Genomic DNA, 11,535 nt, shown 5'->3' with positions numbered 1-11,535 from the left:
CTAACCCGCGTGCCCCCCACTAAACCATCCCCCTTCCCAGCCCCCCATTCTAACCCGCGTGACCCCGCTAAACCATCCCCCTTCCGAGCCCCCCATTGTAACCCGCTTGCCCCCCGCTAAACCGTCCCCCTTCCCAGCCCCCCATTGTAACCCGTGTCCCCCCCAAACCATCCCCCTTCCGAGCCCCCCATTGTAACCCGCGTGTCCCCCGCTAAACCATCCCCCTTCCGAGCCCCCCTTTGTAACCCGCGTGCCCCCCGCTAAACCCTCCCCTTTCCGAGCCCCCCTTCTGCCCTCCATAGCCCCCTTCGGCCCCAGGGTAGATCACTGTAGTCCGATCACCCCAGCGCTGTGTCCAGGCACACCCCCTAGAGCCAAGCCCCCCCTACTGCCGCCTGCACCCCAAGAGTGACCAGGGTCCTCGGCCCATTCGACATAGCCCCGCCCCAGGATCAGGGCCCGCCGCGGGGGCTCGGCCTCGGCCCCGCCCCCTCCCCGCCGACAGAAGCCGGATCTCGCCCCTCGCCTGCTCCATTCACCACGCCGAAGCCACGCCCCCGACTCGCTAACCCCGCCCCCCGACTCCCCGTCCGCCCCGCCCCCCCCATCAGCTGCTCTTGCGATGAGCTCAGCTGGGTGCCGGATATGGAGGAGGATCTGGAGGACCCGTGAGTCTGCGCTCTCCCCCCTCGTTTATGGGGGGTAGCAGGGGTACCTTTGCGGGGAGGGGGCCCTGTTCCCGTGGCCCCTAAGCACCAGTAGGACTTCGCAGCTCTGTGCTGTGTGTTTGTGGGGGGAAGCCCCCCATGGCATGCACAGCGGTGGGGAGCTGGACGTGGGGACAGCTCCATGGCCGGGGACGAAGCATTGTTAGGGAGGAGAGGGGTCTGGCAAAGGCAGGAGAGGAGGTGATGCGGGGCAGGGGGGGCTATTGTGGGACTGGGCAGAGGAGGGAAAGGACGGCGGGCTCTTGGGGGCAGAGGGAGGGGGTTATTGAGGCGCAGGAGAGCAGGTGGGGGATTAGGGGAAAGAATGGAGGTGGTTATTGGAGGGCAGGGGATTGTTTGGCGATGGGGGAGAGAGGGGAGTGATCCTTGAGGGAGGGGGCTGGTGGGGGGTAGGAAGAAGGGAATTATTTGGGGAGAAAGGGAGGGAGGAGAAGTCATTGGGGTAGGGGACTCTTGGGGGGTTATATGGAGTGAAGAGGGAGGGGGCTGTTGGGAGGTGGGTCCACAGGGGGGCAGCAGGAGGAGGTTATCTGGGGCAGGAAGGAGGGAAAGAGGGTTGAAACTTTCTGTCAGGTTGTTTGGGGCGGGGGCAAACTGCTGAATCCTGGTGTCCCTGTGCCCCTCTGTGGGGGGGTCCCCTGGATGTGTGTCCCCCCCCCTCTGGGAGAGGCAGCCAGCACCTGCTCCCCTGGAGAGTGATTCAGCACTATCCCTGCCCCAGAGTTCCTTGCCCCTAGCCATGGGGCAGTGACCCCTGAAAAGCCCCTGGGTGATGGGCCGCGGGGACACGCCAAGGGGCAGTGGGACCCTGGGAGGGGCAGCTGGGGACCCTGTGAGAGAAGCAAAGTGGGTGATGGGGGGCCTCTGCCCCCCAGGACGGTGAGGTGCTCCCCCAGCCTGGGGGGGTGGGGAAGATACATGGGTCCCTCTATGTGGGGGGGGGGTCAGTTGATGCCCTCATTTGGAGCCAGACCCCAATGGGCCATTAATGTGTTCCCCCTCCCCCATTGCTCCTCTGTTCTGTCTGCCCTCCGGCCCACCACGCTGTCTGTCTGTGGGGCTGTCTGTCCGCCCCCTGGCTCAGGCCCCAGGGCTGGCTCAGCGGCTGGCTCCCTGCCTGGCGCCCCACGTCCATGTCCCACCTGAAGAACGTGGAGGCCCGGATCCTGCAGTGTGAGTGCTGAAATCGGCGGGGATGCAGCCTGTGGTGTATCCTTCATGGGGGACCTCGCTCCTGTGATCCATGGGGGCAGGGGGCTGGGTAGGGCTTGGGAGTGTATTTCCTATGGGGGGTGGCTGGGGGCAAACATCAGCAGCTGAGTAAGGAGTCCATGGGATAATCCCCCTATGGGGGCTGGGTCAGAGCCTCCCATGGTCACAGTTGGGGGAGCTGGGTGGAGTGCATCAGGGAAGGGGGCCCAGCACCCCTTATGGGGGGTCTGGGAGACCCAGGGGGTTTAGTACCCCCATAGGTGAGCTACCTGATCCAGGGGCTTGGGTCGGAGTCTAGGGAGTGTATCCCTCATGGGGGGCACTGGGGGACCCAGGGGCCAAGTAGAGGTGTGTGAGGGGCTGGATCAGGGCCTGGAGGCCGGGCAGGGGGATACACCAACTATGGGGGACTGGGACGTGGGGGGCTGGCTCAGAGCCTGGTCTCCGGGCTGGGGTCTGGGCAGGGGGATACGCCTCCTATGGGGGGGCTGGGCTGTGGGTCAGGGCCTGGCGGCCAGGCTGGACACAGGGACACCCCCTATGGGGGGCTGGCTCAGGGCCCCCCTGACTCCCCCTCCCCATGCAGGCCTGCAAAGCCGGTTCGTGGGGCGGTACGTGACCCTGCCGGGCTGGGCGCGCGTCTGGACCGTCTCACTGTGCCCGGAGCAGGGCGGGGGGCGCACCCCCCTGGTGCTGGTGCACGGCTTTGGGGGCGGCGTGGGGCTGTGGGTGCTCAACCTGGACCAGCTCGGGGCCCGGCGGCCCCTTCACGCCTTCGACCTGCTGGGCTTCGGGCGCAGCTCCCGGCCTGCCTTCCCCCGCGACGCCCCGGGCGCCGAGGCCGAGTTCGTGCGCTCCATCGAGGGCTGGCGCCAGCAGATGGGCATCGGCGCCATGATCCTGCTGGGCCACAGCCTGGGCGGCTTCCTGGCGGCCTCCTACAGCCTGGCGTACCCCGAGAGGTGAGGGACCCCCCGGGACCGCTAACCGCCCTGTCCCCGATCCTACAGCCTGGCATACCCCGAGAGGTGAGGGACCCCCCGGGGACCGCTAACCGCCCTGCCCCCTGATCCTACAGCCTGGCGTACCCCGAGAGGTGAGGGACCCCCGGGACCGCTAACCGCCCTGCCCCCCGATCCTACAGCCTGGTGTACCCCGAGAAGGGAAGGACCCCCATCCCCCCCATACCGCCCTGCCCCCGATCCTACAGCCTGGCATACCCCAAGAGGGGAAGGACCCCCATCCCCCCCATACCACCCTGCCCCCCGATCCTACAGCCTGGCGTACCCCGAGAGGGGAGGGCCCCCCACCCCCCATACTGCCCTGCCCACCGATCCTACAGCCTGGTGTACCCTGAGAGGTGAGGGCCCCCCCGGGACCCCTAACTGCCATGCCCCCCAATTGTACAGCCTGGCATACCCCAAGAGGTGAGGGACCCCCCGGGGACCGCTAACCGCCCTGCCCCCTGCTCCTACAGCCTGGCGTACCCCGAGAGGTGAGGGACCCCTGCCCCCATACAGTCCTGCACCCCTATCCTACAGCCTAACGTAGCCTGAGAGGTGAGGGACCCCAGCCCCCCATACCGCCCTGCCCCCCGATCCTACAGCCTGGCATATCCTGAGCGGGGAGGGACCCCCATACCACCCTGCCCCCGATCCTAAAGGCTGGCGTATCCTGAGAGGTGAGGGATCCCAGCCCCCCCATACCACCGTGCCCCCTGATTCTACAGCCTGGCGTACCCCGAGAGGTGAGGGGCCCCCAGCCCCTCATACCGGCCTGCCCCCTGATCCTACAGCCTGATGTACCCTGAGAGGTGAGGGGACCCCCAGCCCTCCTTACCTGTCTGCCCCCGATCCTACAGCCTGATGTACCCCAAGAGGTGAGGGACCCCCCAGCCCGCTGCCTTCCCCGGCCCGCCTCACCACCTACCCCCGTCTCTCCTCTACCCCTTCTGCCTTGTCCCCGTTCAGCCCTTTGCTCCCCCGTCCACCCCCCTCCATCCCTGCCAGGGTCCCGCTGGGGCTCAGCCTGGGTGCCCCAGAGGGGTGAGACTCCCCCGTGCCCAGGGGCTCAGAGGACAGAGGTGGGGGGCAGAGTTAAGGTTCCCCCTGGGGGGCAGGGTGTTGCTGTTCAGGTCCCATCTCCCCAAGGTGGGTTGGTGTCTGTGGGGTGTGGGTTGAGTCTGGGGCTGTCTCTGTCTGTGGGGTGGGGGGATCTTGGGGTGGCGCTGTGAGTCGCCTTGTGGGGGTGTCCGTGCGTCCTTCTCTCACCTTTTCTGCTGCTTGCCCTCCCCCGACATGGCACAGGGTGAAGCACCTCATCCTGGTGGACCCCTGGGGCTTCCCTGTGCGCCCCACCGACCCCAGCCAGATCCAGCCTCCCCCAACCTGGGTCAAGGCCATGGCCGCTGTCCTGGGGCGCTCCAACCCCCTGGCTGTGCTGAGAGTCGCCGGGCCCTGGGGTGAGTCACCAGGGGGCTGTGGAAGGGGAGGAATGGGGCTGGGGGATGTGTTATTTTGAGTGGTAACTAGGGGTAAGGGGTGGGACTGGGGGGGCAGGAAAGTGAATCTCCGGGGCAGATCTGTAATGGGGTGTCTGTCTCCACATCCCTCTGTCCAGGTCCTGGCCTCGTCCAGCGCTTTCGTCCTGACTTCAAGCAGAAATTTGCGGAGTTCTTTGATGACGACACTATCCCGGAGTACATCTACCACTGCAACGCCCAGACGCCCAGGTGAGGGGCGGGGCGCCCGGGAACCCCAACCCCTTGGGATCACCACCGTGCTCCCAGGCCTCAGGGAGGGAATGGGATCCAGGATACCAGTGCGGGGAATTCACCCACAGGCCCCAGCGCCAGGGAGAAGAGACTAGGAGGAGGAATGGGACCCAGGTGTCCGGGACAGCATCCCTAGGGGCCCTGCAGTCCTAACAGATGCAGGGATGGGGAATGGGACCCAGGCATCCAGGATAGCACCCCTAGAGAGGGGGAATGGGGACCCAGGGGGTGATTGTGGTGAAGGGTGGTTTGTGAGGGAGGCGTGGGCATGGCGAGGGACCCAGGTGTCCGGAGGGAGGCGCGGGCAGGGCGAGGGACCCAGGCGTGTGGGGGTGGGGTATTGGGAGGGAGGCGCGGGCAGGGCGAGGGACCCAGGCGTGTGGGGGTGGGGTATTGGGAGGGAGGCGTGGGCAGGGCGAGGGACCCAGGCGTCCGGGCAGGGCTCACCCCTTCCCCTGCGCCCCAGCGGCGAGACGGCGTTCAAGGCCATGACACGGGCGCTGGGCTGGGCGCGCCGCCCCATGCTGGAGAGGATCCATCTGCTCCCGCGGGAGCTGCCCATCACCCTGATCTACGGCGCCGAGTCCTGGATCGACACCAGCACCGGGCGCCGGGTGCGGGAGCTGCGGCCCGACAGCTACGTCCGGTACCTGGTACGAGGGAGAGGGGGCGGGGGCTGGGGCTGGTGGGGTGGGTCTGTGCAGCCCCTCGTATGGGGGGCAGGGACTTGGGGAGGGGGCAGTTGGGGGAGCCAGGCCTAGAGGGGTGGGGAGGCCTGGGCAGTTGCAGCGGCGGGGGGGCAGGTTTGCAGTGTAGATGTACCCTAAGGGGAATGGGGGGATTGGGGAAATACGGCGGGGTGCAGAAAGTGGGGGGGCAGACATGCTCCTGACCCCCACCTATCTCCCTCCCCAGGCCATCGCCGGCGCCTCCCACCATGTCTATGCCGACCAGCCTGGCGCCTTCAACGCGGCCGTGCAGGAGATCTGCGACTCCGTGGACTGACGGACGGAGGGTCTGACCCCACTCCATCGCGGGGGTACGGCCCCCTGTGGCTCCCAGAGCCCCCAGCCACTTTGGCTCCTTCACTGCCACTGAAGTCTCGGGGCACCGGGAAGGGGGGGAGGCATCAAGATTGTGCTGATTGCGGGATTCATTCCCCCCTTTCCCTTTGCTTCTCACTCTCTCGGGCTGTACCCTTCCCCTGTGGCAGGGGAGGGCCACTCTTTGAGATGTCCATCTAGCCCCAGAATGTGCGGGGAGACCAGGGGGGGCAGGGGACTGGGGAACGGGGGGCTTTCCCCTCTAGGGGTGCTAGATGTGATCTGGCCTCAGGGCCGGGGACCGGCTCTCTGGGGAAATAGTCAGGGGGACCTTTTCATGGGGCTCCCCACCCCCAGCCGCCTGAATCTCCCTCTGCTCTGTGACCCTCCTGATGTGCCTTAGGCTGCTGCAGCCACTTCTGGGGCGCCCCACGGTTCTGAATGCACCTGGCTGGCAGCTGCTAGGGGGTGTGAGGCCCCAGGCTGTGCTGGACTGAACAGCGCTGCCGGCTGCCCGTGCCCCAGCTCTGCCCTGGGCCCGGTTGGGTGGGGAGGGGACGCGATACTGGAGCACAAGGGATCTTCCCACACTGGGGCTGGCTGGGCCCGGGAGCGTCTGTCCAACGGTGCCATGTTCCCAACCCCTCGGCTCCTGCGGGCTGCCCCGGGCGCTTTGCCACGGTGCCTTGTATGCCACCCGCCCTTTGTACCCATTTTCTATCTTAATAAACAAAGCAACACTGGAAAACTTTGCATGGGGTGCTGGGGGGTGCCGTGCTGCAGGGTGGGGGCTCAGCAGGGGGTGGTCTCCCCTCAGTGCAGTGCCCTGGGGGGCAGTCTCCCCTCGCTCAGCTCTGATGCCAGTGCCCCAGCCTGGTGCTGGGGGGTGCCACAAGGAGCAGGGCGGGGGGCTCAGGAGGGGCCTGGCTCCTGCTGATCCCAACAGAGTGCTAAGGTGCGCCAGACAAAGGGCCCCTGTTTAAACAGCCCTGCACCCCCCCCCCCCCCAGAGGCAGCTGCAGTGGGACTTTGTCTCTTCTTCCAGTTCCTCCCCTTTAAGACCCTTCTGTCACAGCCAGTCCCTGCACTCAGCAGCCCCATGGCACCCCCTTGTGAGGTCGCCCCTCGCTGTCACAGTGGTGCCCTCTGGGAGCGAGGACCTCTCGGGGCAGTGGCCCAACTGCCTTGAGGAGCAGCCAGCATGGGGAGCCTGGTCTCCGCTGGGAAGAAGTCGAAGTATGAGAGGATGGGGGCTGGTCCCCGGGCACCGGAGACAGCAGTGGGGGGCCAGGCTCCGCTGAGCCGCTCCCCGAGGAGCAAATGTGCTGTGAGTCAGAGCCGAGGGCGTCTCCCAGCCGCTGGGCCAGGGCCGTGATTCACTGTGCTCCCCCACAACTCAGTAGGGGAGCGGAGATGGGGGGCCCATCTCCAAGGGCTGTCTTGATGAGGGTCCTCCAGCAGGTGAACGGTGCTGCAGCCATGGGGACTCCCAGGAGGCAGTGCCAGGCTGATGCCAGCCGGGGATCAGGTCCCAGTGGCACGGAAAGCTAGTGGCCGGCATGAGATCTGGGCCGGGTGGGGAATGAGGTTGCCAAAAAGGCCCCCAGGCAGAGCTGTATAAATAAGGGGCTTGGCTTTGGGGGCAGAACTGAACAATCCCGGGGTGGCTGGCAGGGAACTGGCTCCATGGAGCCAAAACCAGACATTTTCCATTTGGTTGTTGCTGCATCGAAAACCCCACTTGAAGTTAGAGTGGGCAGAAAGGTTTTGACTTGAAATAATTGTGTCCCCCCCCCCCCCCCGGTGTCTTGTTCTGATTTGGCCGTTTCAGGTGCCTTTTGCCTTTTTTAAAATTTGTTTCCTTGGCCAAGCTTGCGGAAGGCTGAAAGGCTGAAACGCATCGGAACAAAATGTCTGGATTCTCTTCGTCTGGTTTCTCCTCCCCCTCCCCGCCCCCCCCCCCCCGAAATTGCACGTTGAATTTGGTGCATACTTTCCTTTTGAGGTGAAAAAACAATTAGTTTAAAAAATCTTGCTCCTGCGACCTGGTCATGGAGCGAGGCGGGCGGTTTCTCTCCAGGCACCGGCCCGGACCCTTCTACCCCTCGGCTTGCTCAGAAATAACCAAACCCACCCACCGTTCCTGGGACGTGCCTCGGCTCCGCGGTCCTGCCCCTCTCATGTGCCCCAAGTATTTGCTCCTCTTTCTTTCAGCCTGACCCCGCTGCGCGGCGCCCCCTGCTGAAGGTCCCTGGCCAGCTGGGCGCGCTCCTCTCGGGGCCCTCCTTGGGCAGAAGCAGCAGCCAGGGCAGAAGGGGTCTGCGGAGGCCTCCCAGCTCTGACCCCCTGCTGCTCTCCTCCATCGTCCAGCAGGGCCTCCGGCGGGAGCCGGCGCAGGCTGGGTCGGAGCCCCCCGCCTCCCGGCTCCTCCTCGCCTGGGTGCTGCTGGAGCTGCGCAGGGAGAGCCCTCTCCAGGGCAGGAGGCTGCCGGGTAGCCCCGAAGGGGACGGGAGCCGCTGTGGGCTGAGAGCGGGCGTCTTACCCGGGTCCGTGTTGGGAGAAGAGGCCAAAGTGCAATAAAGAGACCCCCAAATGATCCAGTTCACAGACTGCGGCTGGGTGTGGGGTGAGGCCAGGGGCCTCCAGGGTGGACGGTTCATGGGAGGGGGGCCCTAGGGGGCACTGGGCTGCAGGGAGCAGGGTGGGGGGTGCTCTCCCCTGGCTGTCACTGCTGGCCCCATTGCGGGGCTGGGGGCGCTATGCTACAGGGAGTGGGGGCTCAGAAAGGGGGTCTGTCCCCAGGCTGTCAGAGCTGACCCTAATGCCCCAGTGCAGTGCTAGGGGGTGCTGCACTACAGGGAGCGGGGCAGGGGGCTCAGAAAGGGGCGCTCTCCCCAGGCTATCAGAGCTGACCCTAATGCCCCAGTGCGGCGCTAGGGGGTGCTGTGCTACAGGGAGCGGGGTATGTGGGGCTCAGCTGGGGGCGCTGACTCCAATGCCTGGTCTGCAGGGCAGGTCGCTATCTGGGGCATCCATCCTTCTGCCGCCGAGATCTGGTCTCATTCCTTAGCGTCTGCTGCCCTCCTGTGCCCTTCCCTTCGGGGCTGTGGCAGGACCAAGTAACCCGAGACCAGCCCTCATGCATGTTCGTCCCCCTGTTCTTAAAAACCTCCCGGGACTGGCACTCCCACGACCTCCCTTGGGAGCCAGTTCCGGAGCTTCGCTCCCCTGAGTATTCGGTAGGGTTGCTTCCTAATTTCTACCCTCCCTCTCTCTCCAGGGCGATGTGTGCCAGGGCCAGGCAGTTTGGAGCCCCGGCCCTTCTGGGCTCGCTGCATCAGTTCTGACTGGACAATAATTGCTGGAGCCCCGGCCCCTCTTTCCTTGCTGGAGCCCCCACCCTCTGTAGCTCCCTTGTGGCTGACTAAGCCCATCACATCTTGTCCTACCGCCAGCGGATCTGGAGAACAATTGACCCGCAGCCTCTCTAGAACAGCCCTTCCCATATCTGAGCCCCTCTGTCTTCTTTTCGACCGACGAGGGCCCAGTTCTTTTAACCTCTCCTCCGAGGTTGGGTTTTCTAAACCTTTGATCGTTTGGGTTGGTCTCCTCTGGGGCCTGGTTTTGGTGCAGTATTCAGCCGGGGCCTCCTCCAAGCTGACTAGGGCTGGACCATCGGCTCCCGGGACTTACATTGTTCCAACCCCTGAATGATATTCGCCTTTTCGGCAACTGCATCCCAGACCAGTGGGTTGCCTCCTTGTCTGGCTCTGGGCTGCCCTGGGCTGTGGGGAGCATTAGGGGGTCCCGTAGGGGATTGTCGGGAGCGGTGGGGCAGAAGTAAGCAAGGGGAGGAAAGCAGGGTGTCCAGGTCTCGGGGAGATGCGTCAGAGCCCTGGGATTGAGACGGGGGAGATCCTGGCGAGGGATAAGGGTGTGGGGTGGGACCCAAGGAGACTTGATGAGAGCTAGGTGGATCTGGCTAGGGATGCAGTGGGATAAATTGGGGCCCATCTGAGATCTGGCTGGTGGCCTGGTGGGATTATTTTGGGCTCTGGTGAGGATCCGATGAGATCACTCTGGATCTGGCTGAGACCTCCCTCTATGATGCTGTCGGCCTCTTGTGAGGTCACGGCTGGACTCTCAGGTCACAATTTCCCCCTCTCTCATGCGGTGCTCGCAGGCGCGGAGTGGGTGCATGGGGATGGGGAGTGGCGCCTCCCTGGAGCTGATCTCCGCGCCACGGGGAGCCTGCAGCCGGTGCGAGGCTGTGGAGAGACGGTGGCTCTTTGGGTGCTGTGGGCCCGGCGGCTGTGCAGTGAGTGATGGCACAGGGAGTGGATGGACACACACAGGCCTGGCGAGAGAAATCTGGGCCCCGGTACTTCGTGTCCCTTCCCATCTCACTTTCTTTGCACTGATGTTTGGGGGGCTCCCCTGCACTTGGGGCCCTGTTACAATTATCCCCCGCTCTGATCAGCTCAGCGTGTCCCCCACGCAATATGTGTACAACACACAGCACGTGCGAGATGCTCACTGACACGCAAACTGTCTGGGAAAACTGCTTCCGTTCAGGGAGCGTTTTCAAGACAAACTGAGTTTCCCATCGCAAATCCCACAAATTGGAATCCTCAAAAATGCCCCCCAACAATTTTGGTTTGGAGGGGTGTCCATAACATCTGGGGAGGAGGGCGGATCCTACTTCTGCATGTTTGTGTCAGCGTTGCAAGGGGTGCATGCATCCTGAAAATCACCCCAAAGTGGTACATAATTTATAGCCAGCCCCTGGGGTCAATTGAAACGTTTCACTTTGGCGGTGGCGATTTTTAAATTTTATTTTTACCCGAATTTCACTCCAATATCCAAATGAAAAGTTGATCCTAGAACCAGGGGGGAAAAAACAGATTATTTTTGTTTTGAAAATGTCAAAACAACTTCAAAGCTTTTTTCAGTTGAAAAATTCATCGAAACTGTCCTTTCCCAGCCCAAAGGTTTGGTTTCAATGAACGGACGTTCGTCTGTTAAAAAAAAAAATGGTCAAAATTCCTGACCAGAACATGGTCTCAAGTTGCAATGGGGGAGGTTTAGATTGGATATTAGGAAAAACTTTTTCACTAAGAGGGTGGTGAAACACTGGAATGCGTTACCTAGGTAGGTGGTAGAATCTCCTTCCTTAGAGGTTTTTAAGGTCAGGCTTGACAAAGCCCTGGCTGGGATGATTTAACTGGGACTTGGTCCTGCTTTGAGCAGGGGGTTGGACTAGATGACCTTCTGGGGTCCCTTCCAACCCTGATATTCTATGATTCTATTCTATGATTCTATGATTCTATGGATGGGCAGATGGGATGGGTCACCTGGGGAGGGGGCGGAATCTCCTTCCTTAGAAGTGTTTAAGGTCAGGCTTGACAAAACCCTGGCTGGGATGATTTAGTGGGGGATTGGTCTTGCTTTGAGCAGGGGGTTGGACTAGATGACCTCCTGAGGTCTCTTCCAACCCTTATCTTCTATGACTGTGTGTGTGTTGTTGGAGGGTGCATTTTGTGCAGCGCAGGGTATGCTGAGTGTATTTTGTAAGGTGTGGGGAGGGTGTGTGAATGGTTGCTGTGTTTTGAACCTAATGGGTATGTGTAAACCAGTGTAGTTAATCCACACTTTGAATGCACACACATGAGTTAGGCCATACTTACAGGGCGGGGGACTCTATCCTGGGACGCAGTGTTTCTGAAAATGATTTGGTGTCATGGTGGAGAATCAGTGGCATATTTACTCCCAGTGCGAT

The 11,535-nt window shown here is 62.9% G+C and overlaps 1 protein-coding gene across 1 annotated transcript; it reads left to right on the top strand.

Annotated features, from left to right (window-relative positions):
• Positions 1-575: 575 nt before the first annotated feature.
• ABHD4 (abhydrolase domain containing 4, N-acyl phospholipase B) lies at positions 576-6,504 on the top strand. The gene is made up of 7 exons (XM_038369774.2): positions 576-668; positions 1,813-1,901; positions 2,527-2,902; positions 4,247-4,401; positions 4,560-4,671; positions 5,180-5,366; positions 5,629-6,504. The coding sequence occupies exons 1-7, from the start codon at positions 646-648 to the stop codon at positions 5,716-5,718; spliced, it is 1,032 nt and encodes a 343-aa protein (XP_038225702.1). The 5' UTR covers positions 576-645; the 3' UTR covers positions 5,719-6,504.
• Positions 6,505-11,535: the final 5,031 nt, after the last annotated feature.

This window comes from Dermochelys coriacea, chromosome 13 (assembly GCF_009764565.3).
Source record: "Dermochelys coriacea isolate rDerCor1 chromosome 13, rDerCor1.pri.v4, whole genome shotgun sequence".
Lineage (NCBI taxonomy): Eukaryota > Metazoa > Chordata > Testudines > Dermochelyidae > Dermochelys > Dermochelys coriacea.
Note: the sequence above shows the minus strand (reverse complement) of the source record. Positions and strands in the feature narration are given on the sequence as shown.